The sequence below is a fragment of the Schistocerca serialis genome, chromosome 9 (genome assembly GCF_023864345.2).
Source record: "Schistocerca serialis cubense isolate TAMUIC-IGC-003099 chromosome 9, iqSchSeri2.2, whole genome shotgun sequence".
Taxonomy (NCBI): Eukaryota; Metazoa; Arthropoda; class Insecta; order Orthoptera; family Acrididae; genus Schistocerca; species Schistocerca serialis.
The window spans coordinates 477,760,187-477,785,201 of record NC_064646.1 but is presented as its reverse complement, the minus strand read 5'-3'; the positions used below and the strand labels follow the sequence as shown (position 1 = coordinate 477,785,201).

At 38.2% G+C, this 25,015-nt stretch overlaps 1 protein-coding gene across 1 annotated transcript in view; it reads right to left on the bottom strand.

Annotated features, from left to right (window-relative positions):
- LOC126419723 (protein qui-1) overlaps positions 1 to 25,015 on the bottom strand; it is a 918,484-nt gene that overhangs the window by 111,173 nt on the left and 782,296 nt on the right. The window contains exon 20 of the mRNA XM_050086903.1: positions 16,031 to 16,224. Coding sequence (XP_049942860.1) covers positions 16,031 to 16,224 — 194 coding nt within the window. The remainder of the gene's footprint in view (positions 1 to 16,030; positions 16,225 to 25,015) is intronic.

Genomic DNA, 25,015 nt, shown 5'->3' with positions numbered 1-25,015 from the left:
CGTCATCGAACCCATCGTTCTACCATTCCTAGACCGGCAAGGGAACTTGCTATTCCAACAGGACAATGCACGTCTGCATGTATCCCGTGCCACCCAACGTGCTCTAGAAGGGGTAAGTCAACTACCCTGGCCAGCAAGATCTCCGGATCTGTCCCCCGTTGAGCATGTTTGGGACTGGATGAAGCGTCGTCTCACGCGGTCTGCACGTCCAGCACGAACGCTGGTCCAACTGAGGCGCCAGGTGGAAATGGCATGGCAAGCCGTTCCACAGGACTACATCCAGCATCTCTACGATCGTCTCCATGGGAGAATAGCAGCCTGCATTGCTGCGAAAGGTGGATATACACTGTACTAGTGCCGACATTGTGCATGCTCTGTTGCCTGTGTCTATGTGCCTGTGGTTCTGTCAGTGTGATCATGTGATGTATCTGACCCCAGGAATGTGTCAATAAAGTTTCCCCTTCCTGGGACAATGAATTCACAGTGTTCTTATTTCAATTTCCAGGAGTGTAATTGGCATATGGGAGAGGATGAGAGAAGAAAAAAGAGATAGGAGAAGGTACATCTACACAGGCAATTTAGTTTTAGTTATGCGTCATAAAATCAGCAAAAAAAGCGAAAAAAATTATAAGTAAATTTTGTCCTTTATATAAGGGTCCATTCTTAAGAACCAAGAAGCCATAAACAAAAATAACCATATCAACTAACTCAGACACAGGAAAGGACAAAGGTATGTAAACTGTTTAGGACTTAACCATTCATTAGTCATTAAGAGAAAAGTTATAATAATCCACATAGTTTCAAAATTGTCTAATACTAATTAGTATGTCACAAAACTTCAGAAATTTATTAATTATGGGAGGATGAATTTACTATTTAGCCAAGTCAAAGGATTGTGAAAGATCATAAATATTCTCATGTTGTGCAATATGGAAGTATAAGAGACATATGGAACTATAAGAGACAAGATAGCCACAAGGAAGAGACAATCTGAAATGCTGTCACCGTTACAGGGCTATGGAGAAGAAGTATGTTTTGGAAGGAATCCATCGGAAAGGGGCAGCATGTGGTGTATGCTTACAGTATTAAAGGCACTAATGTGGATGTTCTTAGACAACTTTCATATGTTATGTTCTATTGGGGAGTGGACTAATTGAGTTTAAAGTTTGCTTTAAAATAGTTGATGTACACAAAATTAATGCTTGGGCCTAAGTTGAAGTACACATGGTGACAGCAACACTTGGGTGAGAGGCTATCTATTGTGCTGAAAATGTTTGAACCTGTCATCCTTAAGTGAAAAACACTAAACGTGTTGACAGTGGTGTGGAGCATAAATATAGATAGTAAATATTCTGGTAACAAAGAATACCAGAGCCATCGTTAACAATCATGAGTGATGAAAATGAATAAAACATTAACCTTTCCATTGTCTCATATCTGTACAAGTCTTGCCCTGAAGGACCAGATAATCTAGAATATGAAGCTAGACTATGGGGTCATCAGAAAAAAAAACATCTTTGTGTGACTTTTAAATTTGTAAAATTCTGTAATTTACTGGTGGCTGTTTTAATCGTTCTTGAACACTGGTGAAGGGTTTGCACTTTTTCTATGGGAAGGGAATTTTAATTTGAATATGATTTGTAGGGGAGTAATATTAGTGAAATTTTCATGACCAAGTGCGGTGATGTGTCTTCCGATATAGTATGGAACTACTGTAGTACACTGGACAAAAAGGACTACATGTTTCTAATTGTTGCATTGATGATTTACTTGGTTCATTTGGCAATGCTAACAATAACAAAACCACTTATGGTTATACATGATTTTGTACATGCTGTGTACAGAATTTTCATTAGTCTAAAAAGGAAAAAGAGACATTGGGTGAAGAGTAATTTATACAGTATAATATAATTGATTAAGCTTATTTTTGCATTGGGTTATTATAGGTGGAAACTTATTAGTAGTCACATACTTGTTGATTTACAATGGGTTGGCAAGTGTGAGAGTATGAAACTTCCCAGATGTATTGTAGGCAAAGTTTTTGGAAATGAATGAAATCCATCTTTTCCAGTATCTCATTGGTGTTCCAGGGTTTCCTCACTATCTCTGCTTCCCTCTCAGCTTCACTCTTTAAAGTATTCAGCAAAACCAGTTTAATATTTTGCCACTGCACTTCTGTGCTTGCATTTTGAAATCTCACTTCACTATGCTGTTGCTTCCAGGATACTCTTACTCATTGAAATTTCATGGTGAAAACCTTCAGCTGTCTTATTATCCAAAGTGCTACTAGTTACAGTCATATACCATTTTCAAGATTAGCAGGCATAAATGGCAGGGATGTTATATCATAACATAAATGACAAGAAGTTGCTGTTGCTGGCCAACCACAGTCAACACAATTGTCAGTGTGATATAATAACTGTACAGAGGAATTATCACCTGAAGGCTTACTCACACTGAAAGCTAATAATTATTATATTGCTTCCCTACCTTGTGCAAGCACACTATCCCAGTTATCAAAATTATGGTGTTTACTCTGCTTCTGTCTTCATAGTGGATGATGACTTCTATTTCATCATACATTTTCCCACTTCTTTATTGTCACAGTCTGATGTTGGCATGTACACTTGAATTATAAGAATGTCCACTGGTTCTGTACTTATTTTCAAAAACATTAAACAATAGTTACTCTTTGCAGTATTTGATTTCCCATCACTATTGCTACACCACATATCAAACTTTTCCACTGGAGCAAAATATTGTGTAATACCTGACAGATAACTATAAAAAGTAATTAAAAGAAGGTTACAGTTCTTTAAAGTATTCTCAATTGTTTTTAGGTAGCCAAAAAATTTCTTATTAAACCAACCGGAAAATCTGTTGATTTCTGGTAGTTTAAAACTGGTCAAAACATTCATAATAAAAACTGATTATACAAATTATTCTAAAACTGAATAATTTGTGATGGCTCCAGAATTAGTATTATAAGGGATAAATATGAAACAAAACTGAAGGCCATGTATACTGGCCCGTCCCTCATGATTAGAACAACATGTAACAAAAATGAAAGTGGAAAGGAATTGAAAATGAAATAATAAAAAGGAAGGAAATCACAACATTTCAGTAAAATAAATGAGATACATAATTTGTAGTGGGAAGGTAGTGAGGTGCAATGATCATCACTAGATGGTGCAGGCTACTCACAGTTTCATGGTAATTTTTCTTGGCTACAGTTATTGTTGTGCTATTCATTATTGTAGTAACACGGTTCACGTTTTCCATCACACTTCACATAGCGTAGACCGGGAACTGTCTCCTAGGCCTGCCCGATGTGAACTGACTGGGCACGGCCCGTGCTGCCTGAGTTGTTGTTATTGTCGTTCCGTCGGCAGAGGTCGCAGCCGAATTCTCGCGTGCCCTCTGGTGGACGGGACTCTACTTGCGGCAACTACCATCTGTGACGTGCCATGCCGATGTATGCCTCCCACGATCTTTCTGGTGGCTACAGCAATGATAGTAGATTTTCCTGCAGGAAGCAGCATGCTGCCCCATGTCCCATGCCACTACAAAGATCTGCAAAGATCTGAAGATGATGGCAGCAATGTTGACCCTTGACATTAGTATCTCAAATGTCAGGAAATACATTCTTCAAAGATTTTGAAATAAAAGTTTTGATTGAAATCATTTTACTCATTGAGACCAAGATCAGGATGCTGTTTGTTACTGCCAAAAAGTTTCAGGTTCCTCCAAAATCCTGATGTATCTAGTTTTCACAGTGGTGTGAAAAATTTTCAAACGATGTGCTACATAGATTATTCTGTTTTTCATTTGTTAAGTGATGATGACATGCTCTTTTATTCCAGGTATATGTGTGTTCTTTAAATCTTGTTTCAAAAGTGTGTCCTGTTTACCAAATATAAAAACAATAGCAATCATCACATATAATTTATAAATGCCTGAATTTGAATATTTACTGTGCTTCTGGCAAATTTTATGTCAAAGATGTATTTGCAAAGTGTTATTAGTTTGCAAGCTTAATTTTACAGTGGATTTTTGATGGAATATCAGGGCAAACTGTCCAAAAAAGTTGAATATTATTTTCACAAATCCTATGTAAAATTAGGTTTCCAAACTAGCAGCATTTTGCAAATGTATCTTCACCATGAAATTGGTCATTTATAAAATTACATGTGATGATGGCAGTTTCTTCTATATTGGGAAATAGGATGTACTTTTGAAACAGGATTTAAATAATATACATATACCCGTAATAAAACAGGATTTGGTGATAATTTAAAAAAAATAGAGAGCATCAGACAAAGCACATAATTTGAAAATTTTGTACACCATGCCCAAAAGTTGACACTTCAGTATTTTGGAGGAATTTTAACTTTTTGGCAGTAAGAATCAGAATCCTGATCATGTTCTTAATGAGTATAGCAGTTTCAGCCAAAACTTCTATTTCAAAACCTATGAAGAATCTAATTCCTGACATTTGAGTTCCTGGTGTGAAGTGTCATTATACATTGTCATCAACACATCTTTGTAGATGCACCGCACACGGGGCAGCATGCCACTCCTTCCAGGAATGTTGGCTGGTTTGCATAGCTCAATGAGAATTGTAGCCAAGATAAACTAACATGATACTTCAAGTAGCCTGTGCCATCTAGCAATGAGCACTGCACATCGCTATCTTCCCACTACAAATTACGTTCTCTCATTTACTTTATTGCAATGTAGTAATTTGTTTCTTTTTTGTTACTTGAAACTTGTTTACTTTCCAGTTTCATTTTTCTTACTTATTGTTCTAATTACAATATATATCTGAATATGAGGGATGGATCAGTTTACTTGTTCTTGAAGTTTATTTCATCTTCTTCCTTTATAATACTAATTTTGATTTTGAATGTTTTGTAAATTCTGACCAGCTTTAAACTGTCAAAAGACAAAGAGATTCTTGAGATGGTTATATATACTGCTTGGATAAACATGACCAATAAAAGATGAGTATTTTCATCTGAACCTACTTTTAATTACTTTGTATAATTATCTGAATATTACGCAGGCATTAACAACGTCTGAGATAGCTTCGCATCCTATATACAGGTTGTTCAAAAACTCAATGCCCAAACTAACAGAGATGGTAAAGAAGACAAAATCAAATATATTTCATAAAGTATAATGTGTCGAAAACCCATACTGCATTAGCACTGAACATGTGTAGGTAATACATGAGTGGACCAGATAAAATTAATTGTGCCTAATGTTTTTACACCAAATATTAGTTAGAGATACATAGTGTTGAGATGTCATGCTCTTTGATACTGAGTCAGTAAACAGCGGGTAGCACTAGTGCCTGCATGGCAGTTGCAGTGTCGACATTTTCCTGAACTTGTTATGTTTACAGATGAGGCTTTGACAGGTCGCTGGACGGAGTTGGTACCACAAATGCACACACAAGTCACCTAATTCCTGTAATTTCTGGGCAGGGGGGCAATGACTTCTGAAGCCATGTTCAATCATGTCCCTGATGTGTTCAATGAGTTTCAGATCTGGTGAGCTGGGGAAGGAGAGGGAGGGGGGGAGGGGGAAGCACATCAATTGGAAATTACGACTGTGTTCCTCGAACTGCTCCATCAACTCCTGGCCTTGTGACATTGCGCATAACCTAGATGAAAAATGCCACTGCCATCGGGAGACATGATCGTTATGAAGAGCTGTATGTGGTCTATAACCAGTGTACAATACTCCTTGGGTGTCATGGTACCTTGCATGAGCTCCACTTGACTGACAGATGCCCCTGTGTATGTTCCCCACATCAAATGGAGATGCCGCCAGCTTGTCTCTGTTCTGTAGTCCAGGTGTCAAGGAGATGTTCCCAAGGAAGAAGACAGAATCGTGCCCTCCCATCAGCATGATGAAAAAGGTATTGGGATTCATCAGACCATGGACCACTCAGCCACTGTGCCAATATCCAATGCCAATAGTCACGTGCCCATTTCAGTTGTAGCTGACAATGTGGTGATAACATTGGCACATGCTTGGGTCTTTGGCTGTGGAGACCCATTGTTAGAATTATTCAGTGCACTGTGTGTTCAGACACACTTGCACTCTACCCAGCATTTAAGTCTGATGTTAGTTCCACCACAGTTTGCCACCTGTCCTGTTTTGCCAGTCTGCCTAGCTTATGATGTCCAACATCTGTAATGAGGGGTGGTTGCCCAACCCCTCAATGACTGGACACGATTTTGTCTTGGTTTCACATGTTGAACACACTCACTACAGCAATCCTCATACACCCAAGTCATAAAGTTTCCAAAACACTTGTGCTGAGGCTCCGGTCCGTCACAATCTGCCCTCAGCCGAACTCGTATAGATCGTATGGCCTCCCCATTCTACATATGGACAGCACAATCACTGATACTAAATGCACTGTGTGTATGTCTGATTAGCAGTTATTCCTCACCAGGTGATGATGCTATCACCTACACGGGTTTATATCAATAGTGGTCATAATATGCTGACTGATAAGTGTAAACAAAGATATGAATATTTTTTAATTTCTCACTGGTCTTCTTAAGTTTGCAGTCTGCCTCCACAGCTCAGTGGTCACTGTGACTGGCTGCTATATGAAGAAACCAAATAAGATTCCCTGTAGATCTAATACAATTAAATTTGTTTTGAGACACATTGTCAGTGATACAGATGGTGCAGGGTGCAGTCAGCCTTGTGAAGTGGACCAAAATGCTACTTCAATGAGAAGTAGTGGCTCCAGGGTTGAGAAAGCTGACAGTGGTAGTGTGCTGACCTCACAGTCCTCAGTACCACATTCAGTGCCGCCACTGGAAGAGGATGACATGGAGGACGGTTGGTCCCATTTGATCCCTCCGGCCAGAATGTAGAGCTTTACTTTGCTTTTCCATACAACTGCGACTTGTAAGCTCATCTAAAAAAACTCAGAACTAAATAAAAAGAAGAAAAAAAAACAATAATCCATTATGGATTAATAATGAAGGAATGCATTCCATACGTTACCAGTGAAAGATTTTGTATATGTAATTTATTTTGTAGAAATCAATGTTTGTGATTCACAGTTGCTGCCAAAGGACACATCGCCCCAGAATTTCACTGTATATCAACACAAACAAACATGCATTTTTGAGAATTTTCGGAAGCTATCATTGTCCTTTGTGTAATCTAAAAACAATTTGTAACGAATCGGTGTTTTGTGATTTAGTTACTGTAGCAGACATTCTAACTAGCATATCGTATTACATCTTGTTTTCCCCTAAAGTGGAGTAGGCTTGTATGATCTGCATTTATTGTGAATCAACTCTGTTTTTGAGCTTGAAAAGGACTATAATTAACCTGAAAACATTTTAAGAAATGAGTAATTTTTACAACAGGTTTTTGTGTTGCCTTAGCAGAAATCTTGTTTTGTACATTTGATTGCATTCTTATAGGGAATTAGCAACTTTTTGAGTGAACTGATTAAAAGATAATCAGCAAGCTTAATTTAAAGTTATTTATTCACTGCCTTGTAATGTACTGCACCAGCCAAAATGCAGCCCCACAGTGAACACTGTTCTCAAATGAAGAATGAGTTGGTTGATGTTTGCAAGCAGTTGCAAATCACCCCAAATACTTCAAACAAGCTGCTGTGAATCGGTGTGCTGGAAGAGCTTCATAGAGTCATGTACCCGTGATACCGGTACAAGAGATACCTAAAGTACTATCCTCTCCTGTTGATCCTGTCTGCTCTGTGGAAAGTACAGGATCTGTCATTACACACCCACTTGACTGTGAATGACATGTCAATGGTACATCTAGGTGTCTTGTACAGGGTGGACGGGTAACATAGAGGACTCAAGGTGTTGTACCGATCCCCCTAACCGACAGGTTCGAGGTGCTGTCATTCACTGATAATGAAAGTGAGGCGATGAGACTCTCTTCATCTGTTTTGTACCACATCAAGAGGATGCAAACACAAAATGGCAGGGGTCTAATAATCATCAGCAGTTCAGAAGTACAGCGAACAATGGTACCCCTCAGAGAAATGGCAGCAAGGCACAGGACAGGACACCAGGTGCACTCAGTATGTATACCTTGAGGCCTCATTCAACATGTTGTAGAGGCTATTCCAGCAGCCATTGAGGGAACAGATGCAACCAACTGCAGATTGTGGCATGCGTTGGAACAAATGATGCCTGTTGTCTGGGCTCTGAGGTTATACTTGGGTCATTCCAGTGAATGGCAGAGAAAGTTGAAAAGACTAGCCTTGTGTATGGAGTTTCAATGAAGAACACAATTTGCAACATTCTCCCCAGAACTGATCGTGGCCATTTGGTTCTGAATCAAGTGGAAGGAATAAACCAGAAACTGTGAAGGTTCTATGACAAGCTAGGCTGCAATTTGCTAGACTTGCACCATACAGTTGAGAACTGTAAGGGTCCCCGTAAATCGATCTAGTGTGCACTATATGTCAGTCTTCTACTGAGGTAGCTGACTGTATGTGTGGTGCACACAAGGACTTTTTAGATTAGGCAATGCTCCATCCACTCCAGATAATGATAACTGTAGGAAACCCAGTAGTATTAGTGTAAGATCGAAAGAAGTGCCTGCCACCAGTGAGAGTATTAAAATCCTAAAGGGTAACTACTCAAGTATTCACAACAAAGTGCCAGAGTTTGAAGTGTACATGAAAAGCAGTGAAGCTCACACAATACTAGGCACAGAAAGTTTGTTGAAACCTGAAGTTGAAAGTAATAAGATTTTCGAGAAAAATTTAAGTGTATACCGGAAGGGTAGGCAAGTGGAAAATGGAGATCGTGTATTTGTCACAGGAGACAAGCAATTACAACCCACCACAACAGAAACTGAAGCTGCATGTGAGATTGTTTGGTCACGACTCAGAATCAGTGGTGGGCATAAAATGATTACTGAACCTTTCTATCGCCCACCGGACTCATCTACTGATGTAATCAAAAACTTTAGAGAAAGCCTCAGTTCACTTGTAAATAAGTTAGCCAATCATATTGTAATCAGTGGTTGAAGCTTTAATCATCCAATAATTAATTGGGAAAATTACAGTTTTATTAGTGGTGAGCTTGGTAGGATATCCTGTGAAACATTACTAAATTCCTTCTGTGAAAATTAACTAGAACAGGTAGTTAGGAACCCCACTTGTGATGGAATTATATTGGATCTAATGACAACAAATAGACCTGGCCTCTTTGAGGCTGTCCACATCAAAACTGGTATCAGTAACCATGATGAAGTTGTGGCAATAATGATTACCCAAGCACAAAGTACAACTAGAACAAGCAGATGGACATATATGTTCAGTAAACTAGATGAAACAGTCAGTAGTGTCATATCTCAATGAGGAACTTGAAAGTTTCGGCACAGAGCAGGAACATGTAGAGGAACGGCTCAAGTTTGAAACAGTAGTCAACCATGCACTGGATAGATGTGTACTCAGTAGAACAGTTCATAATGGGAGGGAACCTCCATGGCACACAGTCACCATAAAGAAACTTCGAAAGAAACAGAGACTGCTGCATAATATGTGTAAAGTGAAACGTAGGACTATAGACAGAAAGATGGTGAATGGAACATGTTTGGCTGTCAACAAAGTAATGCATGAAGCCCTCAATCATTACTACAGCAGAATATTGTCAAATGTTCTTTCACAAAACCCAAAGAAGTTCTGGTCATATGTAAAGGCTGTTAGTGACCTCAAAGTTTGTATGAGGGTAGGAAAGCAAAACTCAGATGCTTAACTCCATTTTCAAACGTTCCATTACAAAGGAGAGCCCAGGAGAATTGCCCCAATTTAATCCTCATACTACTGAAAAGGTAACTGAAATAGGTAATGATACTAATGGTGTTGAACAACAGTTGAAAATGTTAAAATTAAACAAATCTCCAGGGCCCAATGGAATACCTGACACAGTCTTTACTGAATTTGCACCTGAGTTAGCCCCTCTTGTAATTGTAATCTATTGCAAATCACTCAAACAAAAAACTATGCCCAGTACTTGGAAAAAAGCATAGGTCACACCTGTCTACAAGAAGCATAGTAGAAGTGATCCACAAAACTACCATCCGATATCCTTGATATCAATTTGTTGTAGAATCTTAGAACATTTTCTGAGCTCAAACATAAAGGGGTGTCTTGAACAGAATGACTTTCCCAATGCTAACCAGCATGGATTCTGAAAATACTAATCATGTGAAACCTGACTCGCACTTTTCTCACATTATGTACTGAAAGCTTTGGATCAAGGAGTCACATAGATGCAGTATTTCTTGATTTCCAAAAAGTATTTGAACCATTACCACACCTACACTTGTCGTCAAAAGTACGATCATATGGGGGTATTAAGTGAAATTTACAACCGCATTGAGGACTTTTTGGTAAGTAGGACACAGTATGTTATCTTGGATGGAGAGTCACTGTCAGATGCAGAAGTAACTTCAGGTGTGCCCCAGGGAATTGTGTTGGGACCCTTGCTCTTCATGTTGTATATTAATAACCTTGCAGACAATATTAATAGTAACCTCACACTTTTTGCAGTGATATAGTTATCGATAATGAAATACTATCTGAAAGAAGCTGCATAAATATTCAGTCAGATCTTGATAAGATCTGGTGCAAAGATTGGCAACTTAATTTAAATATTCAGAAACGTAAACTTACGCACTTCACAAAATAAAGAAAAAAGTGTACTGTTCTAAGAATATAATATCAATGTCATAGTTGGAATCGACCAACTTCTACAAATACCTGGGTGTAACACTTTGTAGGCACACGAAATGGAATGATCACATAGGTTCTGTCATAGGTAAACTTTGGTTTATTGCTAGAATAGAAGGGAAGAGCAATCAGTCTACAAAGGAGATTGCTTAGAAATCACTCATGTGTCCACTTTTAGAATATTACTCAAGTACGTGGGACCCACACCAAATATGGAGAACAAGGGATACCGAATGTATACAGAGAAGAGCAGCATGAATGGTCACAGGTTTATTTGATCTGTGGGAGAGTGTCACAGAGATACTGAAGGAACTTAACTGGAAGACTCTTGAAGATAGACAGAAACTATCCTGAGAACGAATGTTAATAAAGTTTCAAGAACCAGCTTCATATGATAACTCTAGGAATATACTAGAATCCCCTATGCATCACGGACATATGGTTTGCGAAGATATGATTAGAATAATTACAGCATGCACAGAGGCATTCAGACAATCATTCTTCCTGCGATCCATAAGTGAATGGCATGGGAAGAAACCCTAAAAAGTTGTACCATGGGACACACCCTTTGCCATGCAGTTCACAGTGGTTTGCAGAGTGTAGATGTAGATGTAGACCAGTCAGTGGGTAAGAGAGATGAAGGAGGAGGAGTTGAAACACTGTTCAAGAAACAGCTGTGTGATGCTAAAGCTACAACAGTGGAAGGCGTACAACTGAGTGTTTTCAAAATATAAAGTTCTGGCATGCACTGAGGCATCCCTTTAATTCATACACTGGCCATGACTTCCTGGCACACAATATTATATCATTCTTATTTACTGCTTACAGTGCCTTCATAACCTCATTTTGGAACTTTCATGCACTTGTTCATTTTTTAAAGTGAATACATACTATATTTTGAATTTTTTTGTAGTGCCTAAAAGTTGGGACATCTCGCTATACTAGGTGTATGGTGACAGTGCAGTAATATAAGACCCAGTGAGTAGGTGACACAGATGCTTCCAGTGTGGCCAAATATGTATTAATGAGAAAAAACAAAGTGGCAAACTATCCCCCTGTGAACAACAGGAAAAAAGGGAGAAGCAGAAGACCTGGTGCTCAAAATTGGTGTGGCAGAATCAAGGAGGTAGGGGGAAAGTATAGTGGAGGTTCAGTTTTCAAGATCTTGCACAATATTTCAAACAAATGGAACTCACCACACAATGGGTACCACAACTGGTCATGCTCATTCAAAAATCTGAGACAGCAGCAAAAGTGATACTGCTGTGCAGGGCCAATTCAAATAACATCCATAGCTTGCTGATCACCATGGATGAGTGCTGGGTGTATCAGTATGATCCGAAGGCAAAGGAGTAAAGAAAGGAGAGGAAACACATGGATCCACCACATGAGCACACTACCAAAATCTCTAACTAGGTTACAGGAGGCTGTCCATACGACATGTTATGAAAAGCTGTGCGAGAAAGTGTTCTTGCTTCTTGGCAATGACTCAGCTCATTATGCACAAGATATAGTTGAAAAACAGATACATATGTTGCATTTTCAACTTCTTGCGGTGTAATGAATAATCCATTAAATTTCGGGCATGCAGCCGTGCAAATAAAATTTCTTCTACTGATATTTCGGCCGCGTATCGTCCGGCCATCTTCAGAGCGAGTTCCAAGACTGACGACAAGGTGCCACGCGCGGCCTTATATGCTCAGGAAGTCTACAAGGAAAAGGTATGTGGTCTACTTAGTTCTGGTGCATACCGAAAGATTAACAAAGATCCTACTAACAAGGTGACAATAAGGACTGCTGCCTTGCTGAACGCTTCATCACTACCGAAGGAAGTCATAAGAAGTTTAAAAGTACGAGGTGCAGTACCACCAAGATTTTATGGTCTTCCTAAAGTTCACAAGATGGGTAAGGATGAGCGTCTAGAGGACTTGTCTATGAGACCTATAACGAGCACTATTGGTTCACCAACATATTTTTCTGCCAAATATTTAACTTCCTTATTAAAACCATTGGTAGGAAAATGTAGTCACCACATTCGTAATTCTATGGATTTTATTCAGAGACTTAGCAATGTCAGGCTAAATAATATGGATGTTCTTGTTAGTTTTGACGTAGTATTATTATACACCAAGGTACCTCTAAAGGACTCTTTAGCTCTTATCAGCCAACATTTTGATAAGAACATTACGGCCTTATTTGAACATGTGCTTTTATCATCTTATTTTCAGTTTGATGGTGAATTTTATGAGCAAATTGACGGTGTTGCCATGGGAAGCCCCCTCTCCCCTCTGGTAGCTAATTTATTCATGGAAGACTTCGAGGACAAGGTACTGGACTCTGCATGTTTTAAACCTACGGTCTTCTGGAGGTACATGGACGACACATTCGTGGTATGGCCCCATGGTATGGATGAATTACATCGATTTCTTGAGCATTTGAATTCCATCCATGATAGCATTAAATTTATTATGGAAATAGAAAAAGAGGGCTGCCTCCCCTTTCTGGATGTTGTCGTTCGCCGTAAAAGTGATGGCACATTAGGACATGCCGTACATCGGAAACCAATGCACACAAATCTATATCTTCATGCCAGTAGCTGCCATCACCATTCTCAGAGCATGGGTGTCCTTAAGACCTTAGTGCATCGGGCGCACTGTATATCCGATGAAGACAATTTACAAGGAGAGCTAACATACCTCAAGAGTATTTTTAAATCGAATGGATATTCTCTGCAACAAATTCGTAGAGCTTTCGATGCAAAACCTAAAAACAAGGTATGCGGAGGGGAAGAAGATAGTAATTTCTTCAGATCTAGGGCGTTTCTGCCTTATGTGGGTGCTCTTTCTTCAAAGATAGGCCGTATTCTTGAGAAACACTGTGTTAAGGTGATCTTCCGGCCCCCCATGAAGATTGCGGCTTTACTCAGCTCTGTGAAGGACGATTTACTGCTTCATAAGGCGGGTGTGTACCAGATTCCTTGCGGAAATTGTGAGCAGTCATACATAGGTCAAACAACACGCACCGTTCATGAGAGGTGTGTGGAGCACCGAAGATACACACGCTTATTACAACCAGACAAATCAGCTGTGGCCGAACATTGTATTGATACGGGTCATTCCATGAATTACAGTGATGTGAAGATTTTAACATCCACCTCTTCTTTTTGGGAATCTGTATTCAAGGAAGCCATAGAAATTCGATTAGCCAACAATTTAATAAACAGAGACAATGGATTTAATTTGGACAAAGCATGGAATCCGGCTCTTGGAGTAATTAAATTGCAGAGAAGTCGTCACCGTGTCACCGCCGCCGATCAAACATCGATAAGCATATCGAATGTCCGTACGCCTTCGCCACAGGCGGCGCAGCATCTGTGACCCGCATGCGCAGTACTGCCACGGTGGAGCATATAAGGCCGCGCGTGGCACCTTGTCGTCAGTCTTGGAACTCGCTCTGAAGATGGCCAGACGATACGCGGCCGAAATATCAGTAGAAGAAATTTTATTTGCGCGGCTGCATGCCCGAAATTTAATGGATTATTAGATACATATGTTGTTTATTTGGGCTATCAAATTTTGACGCATCCCTGTATTCTCCTGACACAGTATCCAGTGACCTCTTCCTCTTAACTTGAATGAAGAAACCACTGTGTGGCCGACATTTCAAGAATTTCAATGAGGTGATAAATTTTGAGATGTTAAGTGTGCTGAGCAAGCAAAATACAGACCTCTGCAATCAAACTTTATACCGACATCCAGCATTGATAAAAATTGATTGCATCAAAAGTTAAAATGTAGAGAAGGGCTAAGATTTTCTCTAAGTTCCAAGGTCATGGCTTCAGTTAGCGAGGTGATAATTAGAAGTTTCTGACTACCCCTCAAATTCAGTCAGATCTTGATATGATTTCAAAACTTGGCTATTTGCATTAAAAAGTTCAGAAATATAAAACTGTATACCTCACAAAACATACAAACTTATCCTATGATTACAACATCAATGAATCAAAACTGATATTGGTCAACTCACACAAATTCCTGGGAGTAACTCTTGAAGATGGACAGAAACTATTCTGAGAACGAATGTTAACAAAGTTTCAAGAACCAGCTTCATATGATGACTCTAAGAGTCTATGATGACTCTGGGAGTAACAGTTTGTGGGGATACCAAATATAATAACAATGTAATTTTAGTCATAGGTAAAACTGATGGCAGGCTTCAGTTCATTGGTAGGATACTGGCAAAAATGGAAACAGTCTAGCACAGGAGAGTGCTCTTGAAACACTCCAGCATGAATGGTGACATGTTTGTCTGAGCAATAGGAGTGTACCACAGAAATGTTGAGACACCTGAACTAACAGATGTCAAAGATTGGTGTCAACTTGCCATGAAAGTCTACTTACAAAGTTTCAAGAACCAGTGTTTACTGAAGAGTCTAGGAATATACTACAACCTTCTAATGTACCTGTGGTATACTCAATGCCCACACCGTGGTGCCTGCAGTTGTGTAGCCGTGGTCTTTACGCCATACATCCAACGGCCGGCATGCCCCGCTTATGCACAGCTCTGCACAGCTGTACAGTGCAGGTGTGGGCCTCACACACTGAGTGCCTCTGCACTGTCATGGCAACCTCGGCCAGCATCCTCCCGAGAGATAGTTACCTGAGGCCACGCCGCCAGTCATAACAGGACATGACAAGAGGACTCGGTTACAGCGGGCATATTCCTCCGCCGCTCGCCCTATATAGCCGCGTACGTCACCATGCCCGGCAGTCTCGTATTGGGCTACCTACTTGCTACATCGACGTCGCACCCAGGAATGACGCTACATTGTGCTACAACTGTTTACCATACCGGACTTGGACTCTGCAGCCCAGTCGCTGCTCTTGATCGAACACCAAGTTGTGTTAGTATTGTGAAACTGTTGGCAATAAACAGAATGTGGAACTCACGCCAATCATTATTTGTTGTTTCTCCAATTACAGATACAACAGTATCACTCTCACAGGTATTGCAAAGACAAGATTACACTAATTAATGTACATACAGATGCGTATAAAGCTGTCATTCTTTCCACACTCCATAAGCTAATGGAATATTAAGGAACCCTCATATAGTTTTACAGTGGAAAGTGCATTCTGCATGTATTTCACAGCAGCTGGCAGACAATGGACACATTAATGGTATCTGGATGCCTTGCCTGTGCGTACTTTATGCTATTACACAAAGGTCCAGAAAATACTTAACAAAAGCAATTATAAACCCCTACCTTACCTTGTATCTCCATTTCCACATACAACATACTTCATGGAGTTAGTTATCGCCAAACACTGGCTCGGGCCTCCACATGAGTGAAGCAGAGTTGCATTGTCTGCGAGCCACACTGCAAGAATCCCCTGTCTGTCAGCAGTCACTACACGCCGGCTGTCCATCATGGCTGCCACTGCTGTTATTGTTGCTTGGTGGCCCTGCACAGATAGAAAAATGACATCTGATGGTCAGATTGTTCAGGTTTTACTAACTGTTCAGTGATTGGTTGCCCACAAGCATAATTTCTTGCAATTTGTATGTCCTGAACTTTAGATTAGTATAAAAATGAACATATATCCCGTAGGACTGAATTATCCAACATTTTAATTATGCAATATTGGCTTTAGATATGAGTAATGCCATAAGAACAGTTACAAATTTCATTGTAATGATCACAGATTGCTCATCCACTGAAGAGTTTTGTAAAAGAAAGACAAAAACTAAAGAACCTTTCTTTAAAGGGATATTTTGGATATGATGTTACAAATTACATATACTAAAATAAACAACATGTTTGTCCTTAACACAATAGAAAATAGATTTGCCATGAACCAAATTTAACTAAACAAAAAACTGTTTGTAAAACAATACAGAAATTATATGGGATGATGGTGCCATAAACTATTTTGGAATTTCAGGTGGTTATGGACAGTAAGGTCCAAAGAAAAAGAGTTGAAATAGACAACTTTTGTAATTTATGTAAAAATTATCTGATGATGGCCAAAGCAGAGAATGTATACAATGCATAGTGGCAGTATTAAGAAAAATGCTTCTAACAAAGTGAAACTGGTAATGCTAAACATAAATTTAAGTGTTACGAAGTACTTTCTTGAGGCACTTCTCTGGAGTGTCGATTTGTTTCAAAGTGAAATGAGAACAATAAACAGTGTTTGAATATAGTAGACCTCATGGACATCCTCTGAGCAACTAGGTGAATAACAATCCATCCATATAGATCCCTATATGCCTGGGTGAGCTTTATACAAGAGAATATGCATGTTCTTCAGAGGTTGAGATATATATTTTTACCATCCTCATGACCTAAACATAAGCAATGACAGCAGTAAACTATTTCAATTTACTGATGATACGAGTGTCCTAATTACAGGAAACTCAGAAGAAACTCTTGTAAAAAACATAAAAGAAGCCACTGACAGGCTAACATGTTACTTTGATGACAGTGACTTAATAATAAACACTGAAAAAACTGTAGCTATGGATATACACACAGCACAAACAAAAAATCTGATATCACTCAATCTAGAGCTATATGGACAGACAATTGCCAAAAGAGCCTGTACCAAATTTCTTGGACTTCATCTACAAGACAACTTGAAATGAAAGCACTTATTGAGCAAATGAGCAAAAAATTAAGTACTTCTTGTTTTGTGTTACAACATTATAAAAATTGTATCAGCTACAACACGCTTCAGTGTGTATATTATGCAGTTGTACACTCTCACCTCCAGTATGGGATTTTGTTCTGGGGAAATTCTGGAGAAGCCATCAAAACATTCAAAATTAAAAAAAAAAAGAAAAAAAAATATAAGAATAATGGAAGGGGTAGATAATCGCAAATCATGTAGACCATTGTTTCAAAAAAGGAGGATCCTGCCACTTCCTTGCATATATATACTTGAAAATATAATGTATTTAAGGCTAAACTTACATACAAAAAGACCACTTATCACTCAAATTCACACAATACACAGCTATGATACAAGACAAAAATTGGATGTACATGTTCAAAGTGCCAACACAAAGTTATTTCAAAATGGCCTTATCCATCCTAGTATCAAACTATACAATGCCTTACCAGATACCATTAAACACATACAAAACACTGGTCACTTCAAATCTAAACTGAGGTCATACTTGATTGATCACTGCTTTTATACAGAAATTGAATACCTACAAAACTAAGTTTTTCTGTGTTACTCAATGTAGTCTCATTGAGAAGAACATTTGTATTTTATCTCTCTGTATATAGTGTAACAACATTTATTTAAGTATTCATCATTAATTGATATATTAATGTGTGTTATTATGTCTGCTTGTGTCTGTATATGTGCAGTTGGATATGTGTGTGTGTGCGAGTGTATACCTGTCGCTTTTTCCCACTATGGTAAGTCTTTCTGCTCCCAGGACTGGATTGACTCCTTACCCTCTCCCTTAAAACCTACATCCTTTTGTCTTTCCCTCTCCTTCCCTCTCTCCTGATGAAGCAACCATGGGTTGCGAAAGCTTGAAATTTGTGTGTGTGTTATTGTCTTTATCAACATACCTACGCTTTCATTTGGTAAGTTACAGCATCTTTGTTTTTAGATTTATTATGTACAAAGGTATATTATATGTAAAACTGTTAATATTAACATAAAAACCCAAATATCTCTTGCACATTGTGCAGCTGTAGATGAAAATGGATCAATTAAACTATTCATGCTACCAGTAATAATTTTCTACCCTACACTGAATAGTTGGAGCTTATGTTAGTAGAGGACTAATGGTGGTCAGCAGTCTCCAACTCGAGAAACTTGCTTTTGCCAAATATGTATCCTTAGATGGATCTTGAAAAAGGATTTAATTTTTTTTTTTTTTCGTTTACAAAGCAATCAGGTTATTCTGTCAGGTATTATTTATCGAGAATGTGTGCATGACTTAAGGATGTCTTTATGGTGAACTTGAAGGATAATGATATATGTGTAATAAAACATGGTGTTTCATTTCATGTAAATGTTTTGCTACTACTGAAGTATGTTCCTTAGTATTGTCATGTGCATGGGAGAGAAAATTTAGATGAGAAAGAAGGAAGCTGTAACAGCTGTTTGGAACTTTTAAAAACTCAGATACGACCTGTGAGGCACACACAACAGTGAATCTTGCAAGTGGTTGTTTTTGAGATCTGATATACACTGAGAAAAAATGTTGTACCAAGTGCTATATAAGAAATGCCTACAGAATTAGATATTTCAAAATGCACCTTAAACCAAGACAATGTAAATTCATATCAGTTCCATGAAAAGCATCTAAACTGAGGGAGCATGCTTGTAAGTTGCTGCAGATATGCAAAAGTGTACAAAATGAATACCATCTCATAAACATGATCAATGTTATGAGCAATGTCAAAATCATCTCAACACACTACCTGAAACAACAAGACATCTTGTTTCAAAGTGTTTACCCTAACTCTGACCACTGGAAGCTGCAGGTACTGGGCAAGTCAGTGGAAAAAATTACCATGTATATAAATAAATGAATGTGTATGTGTTTTCCTTTCTTTCTGAAGAAGGCTTTGGCCTAAAGCTCAGTGTGTAACAGTTTTTTCATTGTGCCTGTCTGTAACTCAGTGCATCATTTTTATGGTGAGTAGCAAATCTACCCTTTTCATAACTGTTCATTTTCCATTCTTTAATTAAGTAATTACACAGAGTGGTATGATGGTCACAAAATAGATAAATCACAAGTTTGGACTGTCACTGGCTGCTTACACCCGATTGGATAATTACATTAATCACTTGGCACCATATTTCATTCCTTTTTAGTGCTTGTGTAGCTCTCAAAATTGCTTGGCACTGGTCTTTTGAGGCTTTTTTTTTTTTTTCAACATGAGCTTTCCTCTGACTTGAGTTTTTTTATAATTCTGAGCATATTCATGAGTCATATGGAATGACATCTTGAATTATTTTGTAATTTTCAATTTAATGCCAAATTTCACTTATATTATGGTAAATATTTTTATTATGTCACTTTGTGATGTAATAATGCTTCACAGGTTCTTGACAATGACACCTGATTTAATGTCCTAGCTAAATACATTTTCACAGTACACAAAGTAATAACTTTACACAAAGCTAATTCGTAACAATTATACGTGCACCTAAACTAGTACATGGATGTCACAGGAAAGCTGAGGTTTACCCATTACCAGTTTTGTATTTATTAGCCACTTAAATCTCACACTATTTTGGTACACAAGAAAGTTCAACCAATGAGTGAACAGATGTTTTCATGCGAAACATTTTAAGAAGACCAAGAATGTTTTATTGCCAGGTAGAAGTCATTTGAGGAGATTGTAAGAACTGGGATATAATTCCTTGGGGAGTGATTATTGTGAAACTAGTATTTTATGCCTAATGCAGGTTTTAGGACTATTATCTGCCATTTAATCTCTTTGATGAGGAATCTTGAAAAATTAATAATTAACTTAACAATAGGAGAGATGCAGACAAAAGTTTGGACCATAGCTTTAATCATGCAGTTGAAGATGAGATCAGAAACATTACTGAGAATAGCTGCTCACAGTAGTAAGAAGATTGTGTCACTCTTTGAACAGTATGATAAATGCTGGGGGAAGCATTCTGTCTAATGTTTTAATTCAAAGTGAGGAAAACTACTCATGAGAGGGAAACATTCACACATGAACGAGATTGAGGCATCAACAGTCACTTGTTCATATCAGACTAGGCATTGTTCATATCTGAATGCTTCTGGTAAGATGCTGTTTGTGTGACTACTTGTCGCAAGGATCCAGTCTGATCAAAACAGTGTCCTTCCTATTGAAGAGATTTCTGGTCTATTACATAGGCCATGTTTTGGGAAAATTCATCTGAAAGGTGGAGCAGTGGAATAAATGTAGTTACAGCTTGTAACACCCCAAATATAGAACCCATAATAACCACCCTTTCATTGCAAAAGAAATAGCAAAATTAGTCATCCTGACAGTGACAACAGCTACTGACAACAAAATTTACACTCCTGTCAGTTTGATTAAGAAGGATGTTATATAAATAGTAATGATTATCATAAAGAAAGTACTGAATGAAAGAATACCATGTGATGCAAAACCAAAACTTTAAAGAAAGAACTCAAAAATTATTATTTACGAAGGTTAAAGCCCAGGCCATAAATTGACCAAAGACAACATTTGTCCTAGAAGAAATTTGTAGGCGCAGCAAGCTGTAAGTTCGCTGTGACTACAATGTAACTTGGCAATGGAGATGTTAACTTCACTTCTCTCTTGCATTCTGCAAAAGTAGTAGGCATGTTAAGCACTTCTAGATTGTTTTAAAATGGACTTGAGGTTTAATGTTTTACGATATAGCCTGGAAATATTAGACAAAAGTCGGACTAAACTAGGATCATCTTTACCATTAGACAAATAACGGGATTTTGACATATGTGACAGAAAAGGTTATGTTATGTGTGGAGTTACGTCGTGCAGTTGTTGAAGACACGATGTAGCGATGCCTTGATGAAGGGATAATAATTAAGAATTTAACGTCCTCACAAAATTCATAATTTGGCCTCAGCTTGGGTGATGGAATGATGATTCAAGACACTATTTGTTAATGTTTGAATACCCATTCTCAAACCGGGAATAAGAACTATAGTCAGGAAGCATAACTAAAGGTTCTGTTGTGAACACTCAAGGGACTTTTGGTTTTTTTTTTTTTTTCTATAGTTACAGATTGGCATTGTCATGCTCGATGGTCGCCATTCCACGTCATCTCGACTGGGACACCCATCGCCATCAAGCTGAGAGAGAACAGCGCCACAAGCTGAAACAGCTATTAGCAAAACAAAATACTACAGCTTCACCAAACCCATGCGTAGTAAAGAAAACGCATTTAGATTCTTCCAACATCAGAGACCCAATTAATAAAAAGAATGGACTACTTACAACCATACAGAAAAAATGAAAGGGCAGATGGAATCCTAGCAAACTTGTTGTTCATTTTATATCAGAACATCAGGTGGAAATCCCTGAAATTAAACAGATTCATTTTGATGGACACAAGATAATATCATGCTGCTGCAGAACCAGTAAGACTAAAGGGAGAAAATCTACAAAAATTGACTTAAGTCCCAAACCTGTCAGACAAAGAAAGGTTGTGTTGAACTGCTCTTTGAATAATGTGCCACAGTAGTGGATTGGAAACATACAAGCTCATAGTATTGACAGTTTACAGGCCACCAGCAGGATGTATCCTGAGTTTCATAAAGCAGCTAGAAACAGTTTTAGCAAGCTTATGCAGCCTTAACTGGAAACTTGTGGAGACTTTAATGTTGATCTTCTTTTAGATAGCATGATCTGGAGTACCTACAGCTGCTGAAGCAGAGCTTTGGATTATTTTCCACAGTAAAATTTCCTACAAATATTGAAGGACATAGTGCAAAAGCTTTTGCCAATTTGTTTTCAGACCCAACAATTAGCAGTGATTTAGCTGTAAGACCACTAGTCACAATTTCTCTCTCTGTGACATTCAAAATTCTAACAATGAGATGCACTAATAATTCAGGTACAAATATGAGGGGAAAAAAAGATGGTGTATCACAGAATCATACACGATGCCTTGATTGTAACACTTACAGAGAGAATTATGGGAAGAAAGTATGGAAAAATTTATGAATCTGATTTCCTCTTGAAACAACAAAATCAAGGATAATGGATGCGCAGCTCCCGGGTTTAAAATATCTTGTTTTGGAAAGAGAAAGCTCTGCGTAAGTTAGAACATAAGCTGTAGTCAAAATGTGAAACTGCATTAACGTAAGTATTGAAAAATCCTCTAGTCTGCACAAAATGCATGCTGTTCTTATAATAATCCACCAAATCAGCTTTTTTTTTTATTAACAGCTAAATGTTTTGAGTCATGGTTCATTCTCATGTGGTACACAGATACAGACAAGCTATATTTTTTGTATGTATAGTTTATACTTAATTTATAAGATTTCAAATGTTATTTTAAAATTATGATCTACTTTTATTTTGTCATGTTTTTGCATGACTGTTATAATATCAATCTATGTGTCAGTGATACGATTTGTACTGAAATTATGTCTGATGAAATCAATTTATATCATATTAGCAAACCCGGCAATGCTTCACAGTTACTAAATATGTAAGGGAATCAAACATACAGCCTAATCTCCTTCTCTTCTCTCTCTTTGTCCATCCTCTCCTCCCTCTATCTCTTCATCACCTGTCTCACTGTCCATCTCCTCCTTCACCCTCTCTATGTCCATTCAAATGCCCCCCCCCCCCCCCCCCCCCCCCTCCACTGTCCATCTCTTCTTTCCTCTCTAACCTTGTTTACTGTTATTGTGAACGAAAGCTTGGTTGGGAATTCAAGTTACTTAAAATTGGGGTAAATCAGTTGGAATCAATGGTACACAGATTGTGAGAGACCTCTTCTGCTGCTGGATCCGTGAAAATAGTAGCTGCAATCACAATATTTTGCATAATTTTAATCTGCAAATGAGTCAGATTACGAATTTTTGGATGATTCTGGTTCCATATTAGTATTCTAATCATAAGTTGATAAGCCACAAATACAACTTTATTGTTTCCTGTTAAAACAGACTGCAAGGAAAAAAGCAAAGCAGTACATAGTTGAGTAAACAATCTTTGTTTAAGATTATTTATAAGGAGTAAGTATATATATGGGAGAAACAATTTGTCTAATGTTTAAATGACCTGCCACAGCAGATAAAACTGATTAGGAAGAAAACAAAACAGCACATTTTCACAGCACAGCATTTTCTTTCTCACAGTCGATTTTAACTGAAAATCTGTAAATTATTGTTTAAAGAAATATATAGCCTATGTCAGTCACAATATTTATTAGAATATATCATGTAAAAATTGGAAGTAAGTCAGTAAGAACTTTTTGCTAGCAATGTTTGTTTCTTAGATACCACTACATTTATATTTATATACCATATATACTATATATCATATATACTAGAAGGTATCATTTTAGATTATATAATGGTAAGACAGAGATTTAGGAACCAGGTTTTATACTGTAGGACATTCCCAGGGGCAGATGTGGACTCTGACCGTAATCTATTGGTTATGAACTGTAGATTAAAACTGAAGGAACTGCAAAAAGGTGGGAATTTAAGAAGATGGGACCTGGATAAACTGAAAGAACCAGAGGTTGTACAGAGTTTCAGAGAGAGCATTAGGGAATGATGAACAAGAACGCGGGAAAGAAATACAGTAGAAGAACAATGGGTAGCTTTAAGAGATGAAATAATGAAGGCAGCAGAGGATCAAGTAGGTAAAAAGACAAGAGCTACTAGAAATCCATGTGTAACAGAAGAGATATTGAATTTAATTGATGAAAGGAGAAATTATAAAAATGCAGTAAATGAATCAGGCAAAAAGGAATACAAACGTATAAAAACTGAGATCGACAGGAAGTGCAAAATGGTTAAGCAGGGATGGATAGAGCAGAAATGTAAGGATATAGAGGCATATATCACTAGGGTAAGATGGATACTGCCTACAGGAAAATGAAAGAGACCTTTGGAGAAAAGAGAACCACTTGTATGAATATCAAGAGCTCAGATGGAAACCCAGTTCTAAGCAAAGAAGGGAAAGCAGAAAGGTGGAAGGACTATATAGAGGGTCTATACAGGGGCGATGTTATTGGGGACAATATTATGGAAATGGAAGAGAAGGTAGATGAAGATGAAATGGGAGATATGATACTGCGTGAAGAGTTTGACAGAGCACTGAAAGACCTAAGTCGAAACAAGGCCCCGGGAGTAGACAACATTCCATTAGAACTACTGACAGCCTTGGGAGAGCCAGTCCTGACAAAACTCTACTATCTAGTGAGCAAGATGTATGAGACTTCGAGAAGAATATAATAATTCCAATCCCAAAGAAAGCAGGTGTTGACAGATGTGAAAATTACTGATTTATCAGTTTAATAAGTCACAGCTGCCAAGTACTAACATGAATTCTTTACAGACGAATGGAAAATTTGAAAGAAGCCGACCTCGGGGAAGATCAGTTTGGATTCCATAGAAATATTGGAACACGTGAGGCAATACCTTACGACTTATCTTAGAAGAAAGACTAAGGAAAGGCAAACCTACATTTCTAGCATTTGTAGATTTAGAGAAAGCATGTACCCCCGCCCCCCCCCCCCCTCCCCA